This window comes from Festucalex cinctus, chromosome 3 (assembly GCF_051991245.1).
Source record: "Festucalex cinctus isolate MCC-2025b chromosome 3, RoL_Fcin_1.0, whole genome shotgun sequence".
NCBI classification, from domain to species: domain Eukaryota; kingdom Metazoa; phylum Chordata; class Actinopteri; order Syngnathiformes; family Syngnathidae; genus Festucalex; species Festucalex cinctus.
In genome coordinates this window covers 6,564,762-6,592,569 of record NC_135413.1, presented here as the reverse complement: position 1 = coordinate 6,592,569, position 27,808 = coordinate 6,564,762, and the positions used below count along the sequence as shown (strand labels likewise).

General features: G+C 37.2%; 1 protein-coding gene across 1 annotated transcript in view; it reads left to right on the top strand.

Moving 5' to 3' along the window:
- Nucleotides 1–27,808, top strand: part of cdh13 (cadherin 13, H-cadherin (heart)) — a 511,818-nt gene that overhangs the window by 235,897 nt on the left and 248,113 nt on the right. The window contains exons 5-6 of the mRNA XM_077515574.1: nt 17,987–17,992; nt 18,110–18,262. Coding sequence (XP_077371700.1) covers nt 17,987–17,992; nt 18,110–18,262 — 159 coding nt within the window. The remainder of the gene's footprint in view (nt 1–17,986; nt 17,993–18,109; nt 18,263–27,808) is intronic.

Sequence of the window (27,808 nt, the reverse complement as noted above, 5' to 3'; positions counted from 1 at the left end):
CCATCACAATATTGACTGCACATTACTAGCTAACGTTAAGCGACAGATCTGCAGATGAGACAAAAATATCATAAACAGTTTGCTGAATTTGTTTTCACAGCCAAGTTTGTTCCATTATTAGCAAGATTGGGGAATCCAAGTCCAGAAAGTAAAAAGTAGGGGTGAGCCGAATATTCGTATGAATATCATGAATATCTGGTACAGATATTAGATTTTTTTTTCCCAGATCCAAATATAACACGGATAGAATTCCTTAATATCTGTGCTCAAGGAAAGCCATCCCCTCCCTCCTCTTCGTGTAGCACGTAGGCAGAGAGAGAGGATCCGTCCGCGTCACCTTCTGACATGCGGACAGTATTTAATTGATCTCTTGGTCTGCTTGCATTGGCTGGGTTTGTTGTTTGTTGCTTTGCCTTCAAGTTCATTCGTCTTTAGGTTTTTATCAAAGTTACGTGGTGAACTTTTTTTGGAACATTGCTTTCATAGGCTGTGCAGCCTGCACTGTTGACAAGGCAGAGCATCGTGTTGCGTCAATCTCAATTAAAAAAAAAAAAATCTATGCTGCAAAAGAAAGAAAAAAAAATCCATTTGTTCATGCACTTAGTTCATTATTCCCTACTGCATGTGTTGTATTCAGCAGTATTTTCTTGAGTTTATAAAAAACAACCTTGTTATATAAATAGTTTTGTTTTTTACTATCGTGATCAAAAACAATGAATATAATTTTTTACTGTTCTGTAAATATTTACTTATACACTTAAAAAGATTCCTGCTCTCAGTTACTTATTTATTTATTTATTTTTTTCAAAGCATGTTCTGTAAATGGTTCCGTTACTATTGTGATCAAAAACACTGAATCTCAGTTCTCAGACTGTTCCTTAAATATTTATTCATAAAAATACATTTTCTGAGTTAAAGAAAACATATCAGAAAAATAATTCTTTTTGTGATCAAAAACATTTATTTGAATCTTAATTTGTCTGTTTTGTCAATTCTGAGTTTATGAAAACATGTCAGAAAAATAGTTCTTCTTTTGTCTTCGGTTGGTTGCGAATGTATCAGCGGGAGCAGTACAAGATGGATTCTCGTAGTATTTGTAAATAAATAGCCAGCGTTATTATAGATTTGGAATTTTCATTTTAGTTAGTTTTGATTTCATTTTGAGTTTTGTTTTTGAAATGTAGTTAGTTTTAATTAGTTTTCAGGGTGGTTCTATTAGTTTTTATTAGTTATAGTTATTTTTAAAAAAGGCTTAGTTTTAGTATTAATTTTAGTTTTAAAAATGTGTATTTCTTGGGCGGAATATTTAAAAAAAACACCATGGTAACATTAAAAGAGTAATATATTTCTTACCTTACAGAGACGTACGATGAGAGCCAGTTCACGGGACTGTGGGTAAAGCCAATGGCAGCGAGTCTGTTGAGAAGGATGGTGTGACAAACAGTATCAAAGGCTGCACTCAAGTCAAGGAGAATGACCCTCCGAATCAGCTGTCATGAGGAGGTCATCAGTAATGATGAGTGCTTGTTCAGTGCTACGGAGTGGACAGAAACTGGGCTGGATCTGTTCATGCAGTTGATTGTGGGAATGGAATTGAGCAGCGGCTGCTTTTTTGGAGGATTTTAGAAAAGAAGGGTGGATTGAAGATAGTTGTTAAAGTTGGAGGGGTCGACGCCCTTTTCCCCCCGTAATTGGATAACATAGCCCATCTTGTCACTTCAATTGGATATAATTATCATTAGTAATATTACAAAGCATTAGTCACACATTGTCTGTCAGTTTATTATCTCTAAAGGTCTTCAAAAAAACAAATGGATTCATTTCCTTACAGAGGGTGGAAAGCAAAACATTCATTTAACATTTTAGACCCTGAGCAGACTTTTCATTTGTGTATGCTGATGATAAAATCTTTAATGTATTATTGTCTGAAGCTTGTTTGTTTCAGATAAGATAGGACACCGAGAAATCTCCCAGTGCTCTCAGTGACTAATATGAAAGCTATCACATACTCAGCTATATTTATGATAATGATACTCCGGAGAGAGCAGTAGCACGGGGCCTTGCACCGAAGTCATTGTAGTGCCTGTTTGGATATGAACTCCCCAACTCAGGAGCACACAGTTAACTAGTTGAAACCTGCTGAAGAAGTGGCAACTTTTGTAGACTTAGTGATTCACTAGAGGTTGTGCAAAAGAAGAATGACTGTCAGCAGTTAAGTTTGGGCTGTCCTTTACCATATGTCTATCTAAGTTCCAGTTAATGATCCATCCAGCCTTGAGATAATCATGTCTGTGGACCAGATCCCCCTTAACTCTCTCGCTCGCATTTCTCTTCCGTCCCTATTAATATTTCCCATTTCAATGTGCCCCTTATTGTCATATACAGGACCACCATCGTTTCATCGTTTTACTTGACAGGATGGGCCAGTGTGTGCTGTAACATCAAGATTTGAAGAAATGATTTTCCACACCAATAGCCCCCGTCTTCTTATGCAACCTTTCACATCTACGAGGCAGCGATTCATTTTTCATGCTTTCTCCATCTTGCCTTAAGATTGCAGTAAAGAGCAGGAGAGATGGCCGACTGTCATTGGACATGTATGATTTTGTATGCATGTGTGTGTACGTGCAACTGGGAGTGGGCGGGTGGTGTGTGTGGGGTGGGCGAAAGGGCCGGAGGATTCTGTTTTGACAGCAGATCTCAGGAGAAGGGTTGGAAGCGTATTGTTGGTGTCACACCTCCTGCTGGTTTCAGAATTGTTTTGATAGCGAGGTCTCTTCCCTGCCCCCTCCGGGGCCACCAACAAAAGCTGCATCGAGCTATGAAATGCCCTTTAATATCTGTCAACTAAGGTTTGTCCCAAATCATTATTGCTCATGATTGGGTTGGTATCATGGTGCGACCATACTTTTCTTTTGAAGGCACCATTGTCCCCTTCAGCCCATTTACCCTGGTGGATTCATGTTGAACACGTTCACTCACCACATGCAGGTCAACAGCTGATTTCTCACAATATTAAATATTGGGAATATGCAGTAATTACTTACAGGGAAAAACTGTTTTCATCGTAACATTTTAAATAACTTTTATGAACAACGCCTACAGTAGTCAGATGATGCCTCAGACTATAAGGTATGTTGCCCATGTAGACTAGCATTCTGCAACTCCTTGCCGTGCTTATCTTAAGAATAGCTCTCACACAAGACAAATAATTGTCAAAAATCAATTATCAAAAAGGATCACAATAAAAATAAAACATTTGTAATTATTTGAACAGCTATGGTAATCTATGACTTTTTCACACTATGAATTCATGAAAAAACACTTTTAATGGCAAGCTTAGTAAAATACACCAGTTCTTTTCTGGAGCATGGCACTAACTCTGGTTACTATCACTATAAAATGCTTTGGTTTAGGCAAGGCAAGTTTATTTGTATAGCAAATTTCATACACAAGACAACACAATGCGCTTTACACAAGGAAAGAAACATCAACAAAGAGAGTCGTGAACAACATCACAGAAGAGAAAACAAAAGTAGGTTACAAAATTTACTAAAAGAACACACATTGACAATGTTAAAACATATGGACTATATGCACAATTCACTTCCGCATTCGCCGGAGGAGCGCACCTGCCCTTCCGGTGCAAGAAGACTTCAGCAGAACGCACTGTTAAAGTGATGGAAAACTCCAATCCTAAATCCTTAGCCGACTCAAAAAGAACAGGGGCCTCTCCTTGCTATAACACTATGTCTATCAGAATTTTAAAAGTACTAATTAGATCTCCCAGAATCGTAATTTTGACGGCTTAAGCTCTGGCAATGACGCAATTGCTTAAAATGATTACTACACGGAATTACAAGCCGTTTGAGTAGCCGTTTTTTAAATGTAAATTACGTACTGTAGCTCCTCTACCGGTCCACAAAATATCCTACGCCCCCCCTCCAGTCAGACGGTGTGTAGGTGAGGTGTTGAATCTTCAGATGGAACCTGCCGGCTAACTGGTCATGACATCTAAGATTTCTATTGTTCCATTTCTATTTATTTATTTTTCTTTTTTTTATTTTAATGATACGTTATTAGATAAGAATAGTTTATTAGTACACTAACATGATAGAAAAGGGAGTAGGACTAGATAAATTATTGCTCTTCTTCCTACTCCTTTTGAACATGTAATTTATGACATTCATGAATTATTTTCTTTCTTCAATTTTTTATTTTAACTTCAACTTATATTTTGTAATGTGTTAATATGTTCAATAAACCAACCAACCCTCTCTGGTCTGTAGCCTCCTCTTCGACACGTCTCTTCACCGACGTCGTCAATATTTTGAATCAGATGTACAGTCTTCCCTCGCTATAACGCGGTTCACTTTTCGCGGTCTCGCTGAATCGCGGATTTTTTTTTTAAGTGCAATTTTGCACATTTTTTTTACAGTAATATACCCATTTTATAAAAATTTATGAAGTTTTGAACATTATCAATGTTTGAACAAGAGAGAAATGGGAGAACATGTAAATGCCTCAATGAGAAAAGTGTATAAATTGTGCGGTCGGGGATTTTTGAGCCTTAAAACATTTATAAGAGTTGTAAAAACATAAAGCTAACTACTTCGCGGATTTCATTTATTGCGGGTATTTTTTGGAACCTAACCCCAGCGGAAAACGAGGGAACACTGTAATGCCTTTCCTTGCTGTCAGCCCATGGTGACATGCTGAAACGTGCTTACTATGGAAAATCCGACAGCGTTGTCAGAGGTAAAGAATAATGACTCATAAATTTTTCATGTTTTTAATACAATAAAATGGCAGCATAGGAATATACATACAGGCACATGAACAAAGTTTAACTTCCAAAATACAGATCTGGTTCTACTGTTAACAAACGGCGCCCTTGTGCGATCGAGTAGTTATCCCTGCCGATGTTAACAAGTTTACACAAAGTGTCTCCAGTGGTTAGCATAAGAGGGGAGAAAACAAGGCAGAGTTAAACCTGTCTATCTGCGCACACAGCAGTGATTGCTCGATGTACTGTCGTCTCACCTCTTCTTCGATGCCTTGTCAAATGCACGCAACCACACTCACAAGAAAAAAATGCCGAAAATATACTCCAAAACGCTGACAACTGGTGAGGTTCTCTGAAGGAAAACAAATGGCCACTACCAGAAATGGCGGTGCGCTCATAAATTTTCCCGGAAATATGAAATATGTCACGGCTATTTGTGCATAGAGTCCATAGCAAACTTTAAAAGCATTTAGCGTCAGAAGTTTTTTTTTTTTTTTTTTTAATAAAAACATTATTTAAAACTGTTTAAAAGACCTTAATCAAAGGTATGAGGAAAAAAATCAAAGGTTGCACCTGGATTTAAAAGCATTTACACTCAGTGATGACGTCACTTCTGTTGGCAGGTTTGGTAACTTTCAATTATCAAGGATATTGATATTGAGGTATTGAAATGTATCTGTGTTTTGTCAGAGTAAAATTATATAATATCCTCAGCTGGTTGAATAGAATCTTTTAGGAAATTTGTTCTGCCTAGATATTCTGCAGTTAGTTAGGTTAGTTAGGTTAGGTTAGTCCTACATTTCAGTCATCAGTAGTGGTGCAACAAATTACAAATGTCACGGTTCGGATCAGATCACGGATTTGAGCCACAAATCGAATCGTTTTTCGGATCAGCAAAGAAAAAAAAAAAAAGATAAATAGTACTTTGTCGTCATTTATTTTGTAAAATGCTTTTCCCCATTAAATAAAAAATAAATTCAACATGTCTAAACCCTTTAGGATTTAGGAACACAACTTTAAGTGCAATATGAGGCATAAACATTCTCATTTTATACATGCTCCATATGAAAAATAACAAGGTAATAAGCACTTAAACTTGTGTTCCTAAAATCTAAATGGCTATGATTGACATTTTGAGTTGAATGTGAATGTGTTGAATGTGTAATGGGCAAAAGTGTTTTTATAAAATAAATGAACTCAAAGTTCTATTTTCTCTCTCTTTTTTTTTTTTTAATAATAATGAAAAGACCTCAAAGGCACATTTCCTTCCTTTAAACATGGAGAATGAATTACAAAGTAGCCTTGGTCCAGAATATTGAAAAATAATTCAAGTAAGCCAGTTACCACTTACCAGCTGTCAAACTCATTTACAGCTACCAGCCAAGCACCTATAGGTAATGCTAACAGCTAGCTGCATGCTAGCCAGTAGCCACTTGCGTCGGAGACTTGTATCATACAAGACGGTATAATTAATTAGTAGTTTCTTATTGTCCTAAATTAGCATATGAATATGAGTTTGTTTTAACGTTGTGTTGATGTTGGTTGCAACTTCATGTCAATCAAAACTACGAACGTCTAAAATGGAAGTCATGCTAGCCATCATGCCACGACGTGGGCCACTTTCAAAGTAAATGTCAACTAAAGCTATTTGCATTTCCATCAATGTAAACAAACTTTATTTTGAAGTTAGCCTGAGCGTAAGTGGCGTTACGTTGAGTATGTTTCAGCTTCCATTGACATGTCTGGTGTTCCCTGTGAACGCACACTTTTTTTTCCCTTTTTTTTCTTTTCTTTTTTTTCTTTTTTTTTTGCAAACCTTACAAATCTTGCCAGCAAGCTGAATTCTCGCGGTATTTGTTCACAAACACTATGATAATCCATCTTGTACTGCTCCCGCGGATCCGTTTGCAACTGACCTTTTTTAGGTCAGACCATTCAGCCGTTGTTTGGGCGGGATAAGCATCTGTGACGAAACCAGGGAGCGCCGATGCCGGGGGAAACAAACAAACCTAACATAGACGAATGGGCGCTGCAATTAATTAATTCTGTTCTTGCAGAAGGAGGCTACTCACAGTTTCCTTGTTGAATGTTGAACAGCGAGAGGCAATTGATGTTTGCTTCCCCCCCCTTGAGATGAGACCAAAGACAATATTTTCATCCGTTGTCGTGGTTGGTCAAAACAAACTTGCACAAGAGGCTGCATCGTCCAATTAGTACTGTACAGAATGACCCACCTTTCCCGAGCAAATCACCGTGAAGCAGTCCCAGATTGATATTGTTGAAAACTCCCTTGAGTGAATCATAATATCAATCTGGCTATTGCCAGGTTAAAACCTTACCAAACAGACAGTAAAAAGTTCCAATAAACGGAGAGGATATGACATCATAAAACTGGACATATGTGTGAAAGACACGGACGTACATATGAAATATATCATATTAATGTGTAAGTTGGTGAGTAAACAGTAGCAGTCAGCTGAGTAAATTTAACATGGCTACTCGAAGGGAGACGGTAAAGGATGACTTATGCCATTGTTGCGGTTAAAACTTGATGATTCATGCAACAAAAAGTGACATTACTTACAAAGATAACCTCAGAACTGTTCTCCCAAAGTCCACCCCTATACTGTAAAAATGTAGACAATATTTTACCATTAATATTTTTCAAAAATTAATTCGGTGACTTTATTTTTCCAGATTACAGCCAAATAAAGATGTGTTTTTCCGTGAATAGTGGATGATAAATTCCCCAGCAGAAAGTTGTCAACAGGCACATTTGCGAATCCCAAACTGTGAATTTGTAAAACTCCAACATATTTCATTATCATATACTGTACACAGCATTATTATACTTATAATAATGTATGTGCAGCTTGCACACTGGAGCAGTCGACCGGTTTCTAATTGGGGTACCGTATTTTTCGGATTATAAATCGCAGTTTTTTTCATAGTTTGGCCGGGGGTGTGACTTATACTCTGGTGCGATTTATGTGTGAAATTAACACATTATTATATAATTTCACGTTATTTTCACACTAAACCGCAAGAGGGCGCTCTAGGCCTGTGTTGTTAAACATTGCATCGTCTACCTCCCGAGTTGGGGGAGTTGTTTAAAAGTGACACCGAGGATGAAGATTTCATTGGATTTAGTGATTTGGAGTGAAACTGATAGTTTGGTAAACTTGTTAGCATGTTCTTTATGCTAGAGTTATATGAATAACTTGTAGAGATGGGAACATAATTCACCCACGGAACGTTGGGACGAAGGGAAAGTTCCGGGTGGGAAGGTTTTGTTATTTGGAAAAGGGGAGTTAGCCTGTTAGCTTCCAGCTGAGTGGGGAGTTGCTGTTAAGACCTCAGAAGCTGATGTCAATAAAACGCCAGCCTTTGGCTCCGTGCTTCAACACTCCGCCTCCGACTCCCGTCAATGCTCGCTACAAACTCTTAATATGTTACGCCGTTACTGACATTACCAGGCATGTCAGTCATGTAACGTTAGTATACCGTACACTTATTCAGCCTGTTGTTTTCTCTTTTATTTTTATTTTAAATTGCCTTTCAAGATGACATGTATGTTTTTGGTGTTGGATTTTACCAAATAAATTTCCCCCAAAAATGCGACATATATCTGTTTTTTCCTTCTTAATTATGCATTTTTTGGCTGGTTCGGGTTATAACCCGGAGCGACGTATAATACGAAAAATACGGTAGTTAGGGTGGGTACATGGGATTCACATTCCGCATATCAAACTTCACACAACCCCAAAAATATTGGTGTGTACTTCATTTCCCTGTTTCTTTCAGTTACTGTTGTATTGGTTGGCAATAATAGCCCCAGTCTCCCTTGGATAAACACACTTGTGCAAAGCAAATCAAAATCAAACATCCATTATGAAATACCAACATGCAATGTCAACCTCAGGTTGCAGCTCACAAATCAACTTGTCTGTTTTAATGTGACAGTCCCATGAAAAGATAGAGGTAAGAATGATGTCATACTGTACAGTAGTTTGTTTGGGGTGCCAAATAATATCAAACACAATATAAAATATGTCCTCTGTGCATTGTTTCAGCACTTTTTGTATCCTGGTTTGCTCGTCAACTCAGCCTGTCTCCTTTCTCTGTATCGTCTGTCCCATGGCTGTCTGACAGCTCCTACATGTTTACTTTTATTTTGTGCTTTTTGTTTTGTTTGTGCTCTCAACAAAACTGCCACTGAGCAGTGCACAGGCTGTATCTTCCAAACACAGAGTGGGCACATTGTGTTCGGTAATATTACAGCATTAAAATGCAAGCAGCCTCTGGCTGGCTTATTATTTATTCTAATTTTTTTTGCTTGTTTGTCTCAACCTCCATCCCAAACACACACGTACACAAGCATGCACACCCACACAAACTGCTTCCACTTAGTAGTTTTTTCTTTCTTTCTTTTTTTTTGTTTTTTAATAGACGATTAGTCATGTTTTGTTTTTGTTTTTTGGCGGCAAATGCAAATTCCATATCTTGCCTGGACCGTAAGACAAATGGAGAAGGTGGTGCTATGCAATATGATGAGAGGAGCTTAAAAGCAGGCAAAGCAATAAAAATCTGATTTGTCAGGTGAGAATAGATGCTGACCTAATGTAGGCCTCTGTTTTCCTACCTTCTTCCATTAGCAAGCTAAAGCATATTGCCATGACTATCCTCCATGGTTGCAGGCATGAAGGCAAAGTTTTATAGCTTATCGGCTCTATCCATGAATGTGACAACGCACAAATCCACATTTGATTATTTTTTTCCCTTCCTTTTTAGAATTATGTGATTCTCCATATTCCTCTCCATTTTCTCACCAGCAGCCAATGACAATTGTATTGGTTTGTGCGTTAACGTAGACATATTTCTTTTGGCCTCCCAAGTGTCCAACAAATACGCATTTCCATTATATAGTGTTGTGTACTGAAGAGTTGGATCCCAAAACGCAGACACAAATAAGGTTTTAACTATTTATTCACAGAACTTGACTAAACTAAAATCAACGAGAATGCATCGAGAATCACGACACGCCAAGCCCCCCTTGGGCAGCGGAGAAGCACAGCGAAACAATGAGCAATAATCCGGCAAAATACACACCATTCTCAGACTCTTATATAGACAGTCAATCGATCTCATTGGTTGCGGCTAGACCAGCCCAGCCCAGTAATTACAGAGAGTTCCTGACATCAACAAACATCATGTAGCATAAAAGATTCCTGACATCATATAGTCCAGACATCATATAACCTAAAACTAGTTGAAACTGGATGTTGTTACATCAATACCCAAAACGGACACGAAACAGGTTGTGAACTCTGGTGCACTCTGGTGAACTCTACTCAAACTTAACCCAGGCGTGACACCAGACATGAGACAAGACCCAAACATTAACATTACTCCTGCATGACCCGAGTCATGACACATAGTTCACCACGCTTATCAGTGTTTAAGTGAAATTGAGCCAATCACTGTTACTTTGTTTCATATATGTATATATATATATATATATATATATATTTTTTTTTTTTTCCCAAGAAAATGTGTATAGAAATAATAATTCCCACATTCACTATAATTACCTAAGCATCTTTTAACTGTACATTCTTAAGTGTTACACTCAAGTGAAGATCTAATAATAATTTTATCACTGTTGATTGTTAAATAAATAAATAAATAAATAAATAATTAAATAAAAATACATTATTAGCTTCAATAACAAGTGATTACACTTGAGGCAAAGTCAAATGGGAAAAACTTCCAAAATTAAAAATGCGACTCATGACTCATAACATAATTAACCACATTTTTTCATGGATACCAACATTTAAAAATGCACTTTGTTTGCATGGAATAATTTAGTTTAATTAACCTTATATCTACAGTGTACCGTGATGACTCCTAACATTTGTTGTTGTCACATTACTCTTTCAGACAAAAGGTCAAAAGGTTCTATTTTCATAGTAAGCCCTTAAGGTGGTTGTGTATAAACAGGCAAGCATTTATTGTACACAACAAAACCTGTGGCCTGTTTACACAAGGGACATTTTGCTGAGCAACTGCCATACAATCTTGTTGGCTTTTCAGCACAGTCCCTCTCGATTGTAGTCCTTCAGGCTTATTGTGATAGGGAAAATAGCACAGCAGATTCCTAATTAGTGACTCATTCACAACACTGTTCTGTTGATAACACTGTCCTTTCCGGGCCGTTCCAACTTGCATTGTGTACCTCATTATCTTGGAATGCAAAGGACACATAACTGAGGACACACATTCTTCCTTCTTACTGAGAGACTCGCCTCAACAATAACTACTACGTGCTGAACATAGAACACATTGTCAACTCTTAAACAAGTGGCATCTTTAGGTCTTTTTTTTTGGAGGGGGGGGGCTGAAGCCTTCCTAAAATGTTCTTAAACAATTTGTTTGCATTTCAATTGTTTTTATTGTTATTTGTTTATTTATTTATTTATTTTTATCAAAGAAGCAATAGCAATTTCAATATAAAGTGGCTAGTGAATGACATCATTATTCACTTCATTAATTTGTGGGCACTTGGGGTGTGTGTTTATTCAGTCTGTTCCCCTTTGATCAGGGCGTCGCAAGTCACGTGTGTGTGTGTGGGGGGGTCAGTTTGCCCGTATAAATGCACAAGCCTATCACACCTCTCCGATCCCAGTGAGTCAATTTGCATCCCCGATTTCAAGCACGGCGTGTGCTCCGTCCGCTCTGATTTCAATGCAAATGAGGGAGGAGCTATTATTGTCCGGGCCTCGACTATATTCCATCCCATAACGGTGCACGATGTCGCAAACACACCTTTCTCGCTGCAGTCGTCTACAAAAATACCAAAGGAAAAAAAAACAACTCACCTACACAGATGGACTACACTTTACACTAGACATGCGCTGGGAACGAAAATAGGGCCCTATGCCGAATATTTGTAAACGAAGGAAAGACAGGAAAAAAAGATCATGAAGGATGGGAAAAAAGGAAGATTCTCAATAAATTAAGTCTTTATAACTGTTGATAGTAACAATTAGTGAGCCTGCCTAAAAGCAGAAAGTGCCATGCTGCTACTAACAAGCTTGTCAGTTAAGCTCCTGGCTATATAAAAAAGCACAATATTGCGCTTTTGTACATAACAGCAATGCATATACAATATTGCATAACAATTGCATGCAAAAAATTGCATAACAATATTGAGGCACTTACTTGCTAATGCAAGCACACATTGATCGCTTCACAAGCAAATTAGGTTTCCCTTCATCTGACAATTAGCATAGATTTTAAACATAGAAGGCCAAAACATCCCTATGAAAATTTAATTTCACTAATAAACTAGCCACTAGAGGATGCAAGAACTGCACAAATGGAAATTAACCTGACTTTTTGAACAGATATGTTCCTTTTAAATATTGTGAACATGACAACGATGATATGGTGGCAGTTTTAATATCACGATATTGCCGTGATCGTTACATCGCTACTAATAATATCCCTTCATATCCATCCATCTTGAACTATAGGAATCAGAGAGAGCAACAAGGAAAGCGACATCTGTAAACGGGTGTGTAAAAGAATTCACAGAATACATTAGTGATGCAGAAAAGTCTAGGAATCATAAACTCAATATGGGTATGAAATATGAAACATTTCAGAAAAAAGGTTTTGTGCGTGCCGTGTACCTGAAGTGAGTACCTGTTCACTTTAGAACTTTTTCAAGTACACATTCGTGATAGTGACGGAGAGTTGTCCACGTGGTTTGCCACTTTGAGCGATGCATGAGTGTGCTCATTGTTTATAATTTTAAACGCACCTCCAATTATGTTGTGTTGTAGTGCATGCAAACCGACATACTGTTATATATCTTTCCCACCATAGTTGAACCACAGTTTCTTCTTGGCAAACATGTATGTGTTTAATTAATACTTGTAGGAGTAAACCTTTTTAAACCTGATAACATCTGCTTGTCTTCAGACAGCAGCTGAGATCACTAGCCAATGTGCAGATATGGGAGAGGGCTCTCATAATCAACCGTACTAATCAGTCATCCACCCATCCATTTTCTGAACCATTTATCTTCACAAGGGGTGCGGGCACGGTGGAGCCACCACTGTCAAAACGATTGCCAGTGCACCTAAGTGCCCACCTCCCCAAACCCAACTAACTTCTGATTGAGGTGAAGTTGGGGAGGGGGGTGTATTCAGGGTCTCTATCAATAGATATTTTTCTATTTACACTGTTTACACAATTTGATTCCCAAAGTGACAAAATACGGTATTGCCGCTTATATCCTGTAGCATGACGACATCATCCGGCGTCTAGGCCACGGAAGGACCCCGATAAAATCTTGCATCCCATCTCATCCTGTGACCTGAACCGACACCATAACCTGGCACAACTGGTACAAGGTTTGGTTAGAAGTTGACAGCCCTGGTTTTGCTAAGTGGTGTGCTGTGAGCTTTTTTTCCAATTTGAATCATGTTGCCTTGGCTCAGTAAAGGCTGGGGAACACTGATCTAGGCATTAAAATGCAATCTGCAACTTCACAAGTATTTCGGAGCAAACAATGTGTTGCGAGCCAAACAACAAACATAACAGTTTTGTGCGCACAGTTTTGCATTTACTGTAACAATGTGTATATCCATCTATCCATCCAACTTCTTAACCGCTTAGTCCTCACAAGGGTTGCGGGGAGCACTGGAGCCTATCCCAGCTGGCTTCGGGCAGTGGGCAGGGTACACCATGAACTGGTTGTCAGCCAATCGCGTGACTTCATTCAAAACACTGACAATGTGTATCAATTATGGGTGTCAAAATTATGGCGTTGAAGTGCCTTTAGTGCCTTTAACGTCACTAAATTTTTTAACACTCGATTAATTACCTTATTTGCAAAGCCTCTAAGAGAATTCCAGTCGCAAAGCAGCAGAAACGTCCACGTCAAAAGGACCCAATAGAAATGCACTGTACTGCACTGGAGCTATAATACACAATGTTTAAGGGGCAGAATGTTGGAGTGGAGGAACCGATTGGACAGTGTAGCACTTCCACCAGTTCCCTGCTTTGACAGAACACACTCGGTAGTGCCAGTGTTCCAAGATGGATCCTCATTCTCTCAACCCCATGTGAGAGCCAAGAGCCGAATGGATGCCGTCTTGTCACTTGGAGTGACTCCAAGGCACTTGATCTTTTGATGTGGGATGTATTTTATTCAACAACTCCAAGAAAGTCTAACATCGTCTTCTCTTTTGTTGCAATAACGCACCATTGGGTAAAAGAAAAAAAAAAAAAAGAAAAAAAAAAACATAATCGGGTGAAAGTGAAAGTAAGATCATGTGTTCGCTTGAGAGCGGCATCACGGTGCATCCGGGAACTTAACAAGATAAAAGCGACCGACGTTGTGAAAAGGAGCCACTATAACACAATTTAGCAGTAATAAATTAAATTATACTGCATATATTTGTGGGGACTGGTGTCAAGGTGTATCTTACAATTTTAAAATGTGCATAAAATCGCAAGTTACTTCTTGTTTAAAATTAAGTAGCTCTTAATATAAAAAGTACACATCGATCGTTTCTGGTTCGCAAGCAGTAAAGAAATGTCATTTTACAGTGCGCATCCAATTAAACTTAACAAAATAAAAGCATTCAGCGTTCCGCAAAAGAATACAGTAACACAATTTTGCAGTAATAAATTAAATAACAATGCATATATTTCTGGGGACTAGGTTATATTTTACAGTTTTAAACATGTGCATAATTTCACATTACTTCATGTTAAAAAATTAGTCAGCTCTTAATATGAAAAGAAAAATGCACTGAGCTGTCACCATTGTCTCACAAATGCAATTATGCATTGCAAAAATGATCAACACAAATCAGTCACACTTGTTTTTTGTTTTGTTTTTTTTACCGTACAGTACATATTTTACATTGTATTTATTTTTATTCAATTCTTATTAAATTAATGTATGAATGACTAAAAAATAAAACCATATTTAAATTAGGAAACAAAATTGTACATTTTATTGAAAATTTAGATATAAATTGAGGTATAAAATGTGCGATTAATGTGCGATTAATCATTGATTCATTAATTATTGAAGTGCGATTAATTACGATTAAAAATTTTAATCGGCTGACACCAATAGTATCAATATAGTTTTTATTTCTTTGTGTGATTAATGATGTACACTTCCTGTGGTTGGTCAATGTATAAAAAAAAACATGAAAAACACTACAAATCCAGTGTTAACTTGAAACTTCTACATGGTATTATCTATTTTCGTTAGTCACTTGAGATTTTTTTTCTCTCTCGCTCACATCCTATGCATTCCACTATCTGAATGGGTGAAACCAATAGGAGGCATACAAGTATACAGATTGCTTTGGTTCTTATCCTCAGTATTTTTCGAAAAGCAGCAACTCACTTCCTGTCATTTCCATGTACTTGTAGTATCACACACCCATCGCCTTTCATGTCTGCTTAGCAATTAATTGGAGCTGATCGACACGGTGTGTGGTGGCGGCGGTCCCGCTCTACTCACAGTGGGGGAATATTCAGCACAGACAAAGCCACTGGATGCATGTTTATTTGCCACCACCTGCGTCCGTCAGCATGTAGACTTGTACTATTTGTACTGTTAGTGCCATCTCCCACCAAGCATCTGGTAATGATGCTCAACTTCCTCTTGTCACTTCACTTCGGCTTCACCTGAAGTCGTACCGTCAGCACTGTAATGCGCTCACGTCTCATTTAACACCTGCATGTGTTATTTTGGTGGCGCTGCCTCGCTGCAGGTGTGCTGCTGAGCCATCTGTGAATTCTCCTTTTGATTTGCTGCCTTTGTACTCTGAATTCTTCAGTCACCAGGCGCTGACCACACTCATGTTAATAATAAGGATGTTGGTTTGTGTTCAATGTTTGGTACTGGTGTTCAATATTCATTTCACCTACGAGAATATATCGCTTTGCGTGATGTAAAAGGGGGAGACGCCCCCGCTATTCTGATAGAATATTTATAATTCAACTTCTGAGCAGAACTTATTTCAGCAACATTGGTTGACTTCCAACTTGTTTTAATTAATTTTCCCCATGGGAATTCATGTAAAGTGAATTAATTAATTATGGACTCAAACTGCCATTAAACTTTATCAACTCAGCAGGCAATGTTTTAAATAGAAGTTGAATGTTTTTAGCTGTCGTGAAAGTTTTTTTTTTTTTTTTTGAACAACTGTAAAATAAAATTAGCTGCTTTTCCACCAACAAGCCCAGGATCTTTGACTTCTGGGTAAAGGGACTAGGGAGTTATTGGTTGTAAAAGTTCAGCAGGGAATATTAAATTGTGTTTCCACAGCATTTTAATGTTCTCAGTAATTAATTCAAATGAGTATGATGACATAGAGTTTGATTGGCCAAGCCAATGTAAAAACAACACCCCCCCAAATTTGACCAACCAATCAGCCATGGTCATTATTCGTGTTGTCACTAACGTGTTACCAAGTAATGTGTTGTTTTAATCTGATTACTTTCTTTCAATAAGGAGCAATCTAACACATTCCATTTTCCAAACCAGTAATCTGATTAAAGTTACTTTCCTAAGTGGCTGTAGGTTACTATTTTTTTATTACCTCGTAATGTATGTAGAATGCAGAATATTGTTGTCCATATCGGAGATAATTTTGAGGAGAAAATGTTTCTCTTACATTTGGGAGTGACGTCACATCGCATGTCACGTTTTCTCAGCGGAAGACGCAGCGCCACGTCACGTGTACCAACGTGTGAGCGGCGAGCGCTAGCCTATAGCAGTCTGGACAAAACAATAGACACTACCTACCTCGTCACAACGTAAACAATGGAAGAAGCAGGAGGACCTCCACAAACGGGTGCATTTGATCAGTGGAAATGCAGCCATTACTTTGCAGTTTTGTCCAGTAAAGATTACAAAAACCTCTCAGTGCGTAGCGAACTTTGCGCTGGCTAAAAACTCCACATCCAATTTGAGGAAGCAGTTTTTCCGTTCAGTTTTACCGTTCCTTCAGCCCAGCTAAAAGGCCCAGCCCCCAAGTTTATATATGTTTCCACACCAATGAGTGTGAATTTGACACTTTTCAAAGTATTACTTTTTTCACAATTAAGCAGTTTTACTCCAACACTGTATAGTGTTAAAAATCTAGACTGGTAAACACTGACTACTGTTGAAAGTACTCCACACTAGTGTTAAAATATTAACTTGAACTACACTTTACTCTGGTAAATGGTACTTCCCTTATATCGCATTTTTCCTGTGCTTTACATTTTGATTACTGATGACACGGCATCAGGAGCAAATGGGGGTTCAGTATCTTGCTGAAGGATACTTTGACATTGTCCCACTTGACTGGTTACAAGACGACTACGGTACCACTGAGCCACGCCACCGTGACAACAACAATAACTGGATGTATCACTATTGAAATGTCAACAATGCCCTGGAAAATGGAACCACCAGAAGTGAGGGTGTGGTTAATTTAACACTCAAGGTAGTGCTATTCAGGTTACACCCAACACTGAAGGAAATTTACTCTGACAGTGTAACTTTGTATCCTAACAGTGTTAAAATAACTCTGTTTACTGAATAGTTGATCAAACACTGGAACTATAAAACTGACGGATTTGCTGTGTAGTCATGATCACCAAATTGCCTGATGTGGCGAGGGTGTGCATTGGAATACGCCGGAATGCCTATCAAGGCATAGCGAGGTCCACCAAATGCAAAAACACGCTCTGCCCTGGCATGAAAATAAAGATTTTGATACTGAATGCACAGGCCCTAGGTTTTGTTTGATTGTTGAAGTACTGCATGTTTTTTTTGTTTTTTTTAATCATCAGGGTTTGTCAACCCGTTTCAAACCGAAAGCTGTTTTAGGTACTTGGGTACTGCACATTTTTTCTTAAGTTTACCTTCAATTCCATGTTATTATTAATAATAACACCATCTATGTGGCAATGTCGATGATTTTATGGTCATTGGGGCGACTGGATGCCTGCGGACACCATGTTAGCTATTGAAGTTTCCAATTATGATCTGATTATTGTCTTGTGTAACTCATGATACACTATGTGAACATAACATTCTCTAACCCCCTTCCTTCATCTTTTTTTTTTCCTTCTGACTGGCCTGCTCATGGATGGTGTTGGAAACTGTAGTCTCATGTGAGTACATCTATCAAAATGTATTTCTTTAGACACAACAATATAATCGTGAAAATAGCTAGACTCAAAAGACAAATGTGCAAAGTTTTGACTTGCCGTGTGTGTTTTGGCCTGCAGGTGATTTCAACAGAGAAGTCGTGGGACCATATTTTCCGACTGACAGGACCTGGTGCTGACCAGGACCCCAAAGGTCTCTTTACTATTGACATAGACACAGGAGATGTGTCAGTCACTCGCTCACTGGACCGAGAAGTCATCGATTCATACCAGGTATAGTCAACAGTTTTAATAATTTTTTTGTAAATGTTGGAGCTGAGTTGGCTGCCTAAAATTCCAAATCATGGAGCTAATAATTGCACCTCGACCATCACACATAATCCGGTGTCACTGTTCCTCTCGGCAACGAGTGAGCAGGAAGTGACAAGACAAGACAAGACAAGACAAGTGTTCTGAAATGCAAAAGTAAATTCTCTACAGATTGCCATGACATTGACATGTTTTTAGTTCAACAAGTTATTGTAAATATTGCATAGCCCCTGACTTATATATGTAATTTATCATTTCAATCTGGTTGCTTTCCAAATAAAATGAAAATCGCAAAAGTCATACCACTCTTCAAAAATGGAAGCAAATACAGTTTTACAAATTATAGACCAATTTCTTTATTAACACAATTTTCAAAAAAATTTGAAAAACTTTTTTATTCTCGTTTGGAAAGTTTTCTTGAAAAACATCAACTAATACATGAAGGTCAATATGGTTTCAGAGCAAATAGAACTACTGCAATGGCAATAATTGATGCAACTGAAGAAATTACAAATGCACTAGACACAAAGAAAATTGCAGTTGGGGTCTTCATTGATCTCAAAAAAGCTTTTGATACAATTAACCATTCTATCCTAGTAAATAAATTAGAACGATATGGGATTCGAGGAGTTGCTGGTGACTGGATTAGAAGTTATTTAAAAGGAAGGTTACAATATGTTAAAATGGGGCAGCGCATATCTGGAAAACTTGGCATTGCTTGTGGTGTTCCCCAGGGGTCCGTATTAGGGCCAATATTATTTAATATGTACATTAATGACATTTTTAATGTGTCTCAGACATTAAAACTTTTCACGGATGACACTAATATATTTTATAGTTATAATAATTACAATGAGCTTGTTAGTACTGTGAATAATGAACTTGATAAAATAAAAATGTGGATGGATATGAATAATTATCGTTAAATATAGAAAAAACTAAAACAATAATCTTTATTAATTCTAGAATAAATTTTGAATCGCAGATAACTATAGACGGCGTCCTAAATGATAATGTAAGTGAGATTAAATTTTTAGGTGTTATAATTGGTAATAAATTGTCTTGGAAAGCCCATATCAGACACACAAAAAATAAAATCTCTAAATGCGTCTCAATTATGAATAAAGTAAAGTCATGTCTTGATAAGGATTCTCCGTACATTATATTGTACGCTGGTCCTCCCTTACTTCACATATTGTGTTGAAGTGTGGGGTAACACCTACCAGTGTACAATAGAGCCATTAATCATATTACAAAAACGTGCTTTGCGGATTATACACAAAGTTGGATTTCTTGAACATACTCACAATCTTTTTGCTCAGTCAAAATTACTAAAATTTAAAGATCTAGTTAAATTTAATACTTTGGTAATCTTATACAACACATTTAATAAATTATTGCCAATTAATCTACAACAGTTATTTAAACTTAAAGAGTTAGTTCATAATTTAAGAGGATATAGAGAATTTATAATACCCAAATTAAGAATAAATTGCAAACGTTTTTGTGTGTCAATATGTGGTGTGAAATATTGGAATAGTCTGGGTACTCAACATAAGCAATCCCAAAATATTTTCAGATTTAAAATGTTATATAAAAACATGGTTTGCTCACAATATACCAGAGGACCTTGAATGTATAAATACTTGGTGTAAATCTGTCCTTGCTGCTACAACTGTTGTTATTGTCTATTACTAAAGATGATGATGTAGATGATGTATGTCTTATTCTTGGACTATATATGTATTACCATTGTTGGTATGAACCATAAGAATGTGATATTTGTTACCTATGATAACATCACCATTATTAGCACTTAATAATTCAGTTAATGGTATGCCATTGTCTATATATTGATAAAAATATTTTCAAGATAGAAATACTGTAACTTGCAGGAAGTACATTTGTATTTTTATAGATTAGAGATGGGGGTGGGATTAAATAAGTTTTCTTCTTCCCACTCCCTTTCAGGCAGAATCAAATGTTCCTCTCTTTTCTCTTATTTATTTAGTTTTTTTCTGTTCGTATTGTGAAACTACGGCGTGACTTGTTGCTGCTGTGTTCAACTGTGCTCTATTGCCTGAAATAAATGAAATGATGATGATGATGATGATGATGATGATGATGAGGTGAGTAGTCATCTATGTCTCATAAGCAACTGTAAAAACTTAAATATTGCAAAAAAAAAAAAAAAAAAAAAAATCAGTAATAGCAAAATGACCACCTTTTGAAAGGTTGAATAAGAATCTTGTCTATATTTGGTGCACTGTAACACCACATTTGACACTGAGCGTAAGCTCCAAGAGCGCCCAAAAATACACAAAAGATGACAATTACTGCAATAACTTTATACATATAATATAATCATTTATTTGTTTTGTTTGCAAATAAAAATGCCTTGACTGTTAGCCTCTAGACAGCAAATCTAATCATTGACAACACAATACAGTTGCCATGCAGAATGACCAATAAGCAATAATTGTATTTTATGGATATTAAAAGAATGAATGAATGATGTTGTATTCCTCTCTGCTCACTGCAGCTTATTGGCACTTAAGGAGGAAAGCGCTGCTTTCTGACCGTCGCGCTTTTGCACTTCCTTGGTCCGAGCTCGCTTCCTGATAATTTTATTTTTCTCTCAACTGCTATTATTCCGCTATGGTACTCTTGGCGCAAAGGCAACACAATGTGCTTTACACAGGGAATGACAACGTCTATAAGCATCAACACAGGAGTTAACATTCAGAAGGAAATCAGAGAAAACAGAAGTAGCTTAAGAAGAAACACAAACTAGAGCTTTAACACACTAGATAATATGCACAGATTAAAGACACATGCGGACATGAAAACAACCCGCGCTGTTCGGCGTAAAAGTTTCAAGTACCAAGCGGTGCTGGAGCACTGGTTATTAGATGCACTCCTTATGACAATAAATAAATAGCAGGTGGTGATTGGATAATACAGAAGTGACCGCTTTTTGGTGTTGAATTGAATTGTTTGGCCAACCCTGTGGAACCCCAGTGGTTAGCAAGACCCAGAACTGCAGTTGTTAATTGATATAGATTGTGTTTGATCACACAGGTATGATTGCATACAGCTCATGGCATCATAAGAGAAGTTAAATTATGTGAGTTAATAATTATTGGGGAGAACAGAATACATCTATCCATCCATTAGCTACCACTTTTCTGGGGTCGGGTCATGAGGGCAGCAGTTTTGGCGGGAAGCCCAGACTTCCCTCTCCTCAGCCACTTCAACCAGCTCCTCCGGCGGGATCCCAAGGCGTTCCCAGGCCAGCCAAGAGACATAGTCCCGCTAGTGGGACATGCCCGGAATACTTCTCCGGGGAGGAGTCCAGGAGGCATCCAAACCAGATGCCCGAACCACCTCAACTGGTTCTTCTCAATGCGGAGGAGAGCGGCTCTACTCTGAGTCCCTCCCTCCGTCTTCTCATCCTATCTCTAACTAACAGACAGCCTGGACACCCTGCAGAGGAAACTCATTTTGGCTGCTTGTGTTCTTTCGGTCACGACCCACATCTCGTGACCATAGGTGATGCTAGGAACGTAGATCGACCAGTAAATCAAGAGGTTCGCCTTTCGACTCAGCTCCTTCTTTAACACAACGGACCGATGTAGAGTCCGAATCACTGGAGACGCTGCACCGATCCACCTGTCGATCTCCCACTCCATCCTACCCCAAGATACTTGAATTCCTCCACTTGGGGCAGGATCTCATGCCTGACCCGTAGAAGGTACTCCACCCTTTTCCGACTGGGGACCATGGTTTTGTGGAGAACAGCATGTTTTACTATATCAAAGGTTTTTCTGAGGTCTAAAATTACAGCCTCTACAACTCCACCATTGTCTAAAGAAGATTTTATTTTCTCAGTGAATAGGCACATAGCTGTTTCAGTTGAATGTTTCGATCTGAAACGAAACTGCATGGCATAGAGAGAGGGGGAGCTGTTGTTAAAGGGATCGTTCGGATTTTTTAACATGAATCTCAATTTGATCCTCACCTCCAGTGTGTGTGATCAGCACTGACTTACCCCTGACAGCGTTCTGTGACACGAGTTCTGGTCCGGTGTTGGACAAGAGGAAAATAGTCAAGCAAGCTGGCTGGGGTGTCGGAAATAAAGCGTTTTTCTTTTAAAAACTATTTGTTTTTAAAAGTGTGATACATTTCCATCACAATACTCCTTTCCTGAAAAAAGTCAGACGCCATTACCGCCAGCCACTACTTTTCTGTTTGTTCGTATCACTGCGTGGCGCCCTGTAGAGGGCTAATTGACGCACTGCAGCCAGCTGATCCTTCTGCTAGAAGTTGTTTGTCTTTTCGAAGGCGGAAGTATCAGCTAGCTGGCTGCTGTGCGTCGGTTAGCCCTCTACAGGGCGCCGTGCAGTGATACGACCGAACAGAAAAGTAGTGGCTGGCGGTAATGGCATCTGACTTTTTTCAGGAAAGGAGTATTGTGATGGAAATGTATCACGCTTTTGAAAACCCGAGACCCCAGCCAGCTTGCTGGACTATTTTCTTCTCGTCCAACACCGGACCAGAACTCGTGTCACAGAATGCTGTCAGTGGTAAGTCAGTGCTGATCGCACACACTGGAGGTGAGGATCAAATTGAGATTCATGTTAAAAGATCCGAACGATCTCTTTAAGATTTTTGACAATTTGGTCTACCACCCATTTTTCTACAGTTTTGGAAACGCCTGTAGGATACTTACACGGGAGATACTAGTTATTAAATGAGCTTGAGTCCCCAGATTTGAAGACTGGGGTCACTATAGCAGATTTCAAGCCTTGGGAAAGTGATTTATTGAAAGTGGGCAATCTTTAGAATCAGGAGTCTTGGAGAATGTACACATCTAAAACTTGCAGGACCAGGATTGGAGAAGCCTGCCTGATTTTTTTTGTTTTAGCTTGTATGCTTGTAGCAGACGTGCGTGATGTCATGCATGTTGTGATCACGTCTCTGATCAACTACTGAAAGGAGACTGATTCTGTCCTCTTTCATCTAGAACTGCTTCAAACATCAAAGCGTGGGTAGTAGGAATGGAAGAATATTGATTTTTGTGATTGTATTGTAATGTATTGTATTGCTGTTAATCTTTTCGTTATGTTAGTGTTGTTGTCTTTCTGTAAACGCTTTGTGACAGTTCAGGCTGTTTGAAAGCGCTATATAAATGAAGTTGAATTGACTTGACATGATTTAAAAAAAAAAAAAAGCACACCCATTTTGTAGCTAGTTTTAAAATATATTATTATTCTGCAGTCTTTCAATTCTTGATTGAATTTCCAGAATCCAACACCAACAAAAGAATAATATGTGAAATGGTGCAACCCTCTTGATGATAAGCGGTTTGAAAAATGGATGGATCGATGGATATCCATTGAGGAACTCTTAAACTTTAAAGCAGTCCTCCCATAAATTTACATAATTTTGCATACAATATACTGTATTCCACATGATTTATTATTCCTTAAAAAAATCCTTCACGTTCCATTTCAATATTTCAATACAAAATATTTTATTAGGCGGCACGGTGGGCTGACTGGTTCGCACGTTCGCCTCCCAGTGCTGAGGACGCAAGATCGAGTCCAAGCTCCGACCTTCCTGGGTGGAGTTTGCATGTTCTCCCCGTGCCCGTGTGGGTCTTCTCCGGGTACTCCTGTCTCCTCCCACATTCCAAAGACATGCATGGCAGGTTAATTGGGCGCCAATTGTCCCTAGGTGTGCTTGTGAGTGTGGTTGGTTGTTCGTCTCTGTGTGCCTTGCGACTAGCTGGCAACCAGTTCAGGGTGTACCCCGATTACTGCCCAAAGCCAGCTGGGATAGGCTCCAATACCCCCGACCGTTGTGAGGAGTAAGCGGTTAAGAAAATGGATGGATGGATATATTTTATTATTTTCTGTCTTCGTTGATTGGGTGATTTGCAGAGAAAATATAGTTAGTTTTATTTTTATAGACAATAAATTTGCTTGACTAAAAGTATTCATTGACATTTGTTTAGCGCTTTTTCACCAAATAGAATACTTGTATACAGAACACTTTAGTGGTTCAGTTGATACATTGGTCTTTATCCTTTCAGTGGGGTACTACTAGCTACCCTAAACTATTTGTCTTGTAAAATCTCAGAAAATAATGTGACAGAGGCAACAACACCTCAAACGAAAGACACAAGCACATCCTAGACAAGTTCCACTTGTCTCTGTTTGTATCAATCTCAAATCTGAAATAACCAAGTCAGTCCAATTGTAACTACAGCATGAGCCAAAAGGGTAACATTAAATTGGGCATCTGGAGGTGCCATTACCCTGCACATCAGCATCAACTCTCCTTTGGTTGTACTCCACCTGCCATTTCATAAATATTTAACATTTGGCAGGTGTTATAAACCACATTAGATGTGTGAGTTATGCTGAATTGCTTATAAATGCTTCAAAATGAGATTAAAGACATTCGATTTGCTTTAATTGCCAATTAAAAATGACTATTCTGTTAATGTCAACATCAATATATAGGTATTGCCTCACTGGTACCACTTGTGTCAGCAAATTAGAGATACATGTACTTAAACATCTAAACACATGCCTGCGTAAATTAAAAAAATACATATTCTCGTCCAATTCCACATTAAAACAAGTAAACATGATCATCATCAGTACAAAGCAATATATTAACATTTTATACATATATATATATATATATATATATATATATATATATATATATATATATATATATATATATATATATAAATATATATATGTATATATATATATGTATATATATATATATGTATATATATATATACACACACACACACACACACACACAGTGGAACCTCTACTTACGAACGTCTCTTCATACGAAATTTTCAAGTTACGAAACTCCTCAACGGGAAAATATTGCCACTTGTTACGAAAGAAATTTGTAGATACAAAACAAAAAAAACAAACAAACAAACAAAAAACATCCATGGATCAGTTCTTTACAAAACACCAGGCAAAAAAAAAAAACACTTCTGAGGGAGGAGAACATGAACCAGAGGGCAAAAAAACGATGAGGAGAGCAGTTAAAAAGGTAAATGACCATCATTTTTATTCTTTACTCTATTCTTTGTTATTTACATTATCCACAACTCGCATTTATTGTGCAATAATCTAATTGTAACATGTATTTGTTTCAAGTTTTGATGCATTTTTATGCTTTATAAAACATTTATGTCTGAAATTTGGGAGGCTTGGAACGGATTAGGGCATTTACATGGAAAATGCGTCTCTACTTACAAATTTTTTTACTTAAGAACTTTCTTCCAGAACCAATTAATTTTCGTAAGTAGAGGTACCACTGTATATATATATATATATATATATATATATATATATATATATATACATATATATATATATATATATATATATATATATATATATATATATATATATATATATATATATATATATATATATATATATATATATATATATATATATATATCCACACACAAAATCACTTGGTGAAGCACTTTTATATTCAGAGAGAGAGAGAGAGAGAGAGAAAGAGAGAATGCATGAAAGTGTCAAAAAATTCAAGCAAGTGCCATTCCCACATTTGATGCCCTTTGACAGCAGATCTAAAAGGCTCTCCCCTCAGCTAGTTAGATTTGTATGTTCAGACTGTACTTATTACTTATCAACAGGTGTCACTCTGACTCTAATCAGTTTTACATAATTGTATTTTTGACTTTATAGAGTGCAACCTTGAGTGTTTTATTGCCTATAAAATATGAATAATATATTGCATGTCGCAATAAATGGAAGGGTTACAACTTGCCTTTACTGTTTGGCATATGAATGGGTATATTTGACCAAAAGTAGATCAACTGAGAATTGGGCCTCTTAATAAATTGTATTTTAGTTACTGTTCTTTCTTTTTGATCAAAAATTACAGTGACCTAATCTAAGTTGGACAACCCAGATGCATTGCTTTCAGTATTTTAGCACGAGAGCTAATTCTCAACAATTGTCCACAGGATTCTTATTAAAATATATATAACAATGCATATGTAAAATGCAAAAAAATTTATTCTAGATTATTATAAATTTGAAGATCATGGTGTGCTCGTAACATTTAAGTAAAACATTTTTGTTTTATTTAGTATTTGTTGTCCTAATTATGCATCGCAACCACCAAAGTGTGACACCTGACACCAAATTTTGTTGAGATATTTGACTCCCAGTAGGTAGAGCATGGATAAATCCAAGAAAAGAAAAGTTTTGAGAGAAATCTGAATGTTTAATGCATGTCAGGTGCTACATGAACTATATTAAAACAAAACATCACTTACACCTCACAGATGACAGTTTTTTTTTTGGTTTTTTTTTTTAACCGTGTATGAAAATAAAGGCGATGTTTACAGCTCTGATGTGCCGACGCTCGACACTGAGGTAAAATGAATATTTTAATTGACTATTGCTTGCAAATAAATATTTTACTTTAAGTAATATAGTCCTTTTTAATTCACGTTGACAGCTGACTGAATTACATGATTACAAAGAGCACACAAATGGACTATTTGAAAGTCGGCTTTACACCAGGGGTGTCCAAACTTTTGCATTTGACGGCCACATACAGAAAATCAGAAGGACTCAAGGCCACATAATGTTATGAAGAGAAATTGTGTTTAGTCCTAGAAATTGTACATATAATTATAATATATATTATAATTATATAATAATAAATAATAAATATTATTAATTATAATAAATATTTGTGCTTTTCCATATTTAAAAAAATGCTACAGTATATAAACCAATTTATTTGTAATATGGCAGTAGGGTTATTATAGTTTTGGAATTCTTCATTTTAGTTAGTTTTTATTAGTTTTCAGGGTGGTTCTGTTAGTTTTTATTAGTTTAGCTCTTAAAAAAAGTAGTTTTAGTTTAGTTTGTTAGTTTCAGTATTAGTATTAGTTTGTTTTGTTTTTTTAAATGTGTATTACTTGTGCGCAATATTTAAAAAACACCATGGGAGCAACGTCATCTGTAGGTGCTTTTCTATTGGCTGCTGCTAGATGACGTCACTTCTGTGTGACATACTTTCAATCGTCATTATTCCGGTTTATATCAAAATAAATCTACTAAAAATCACATTTAAAATCGTCCCCAAAGGATCATGCATTAAATTACTGGTAAGTACCAAAGACAAAAACGAAGGACATGTTTGCTATAATTAGAGTTACTTTTTGTTAGTTTTGTAAACATAAAATGTAGTTTCAGTTAGTTTTCATTTTTTAAAAAGCATTTTTGTTTTTATTTTATTTCAATAACAATAGTGTTTTTTTAATTTTAGTTTTAGTTTTTTCATTAGTTTTAGTTAACTAAATTAACCTTTAATGGCACCTGTTTTTCGATACCCTCCCTTCTTACTTTGACTATCTCCAAACATTTTTGTTTGAAATGCCATTTTTAGCATATGTCGCGGGCCACTGAAAAATGG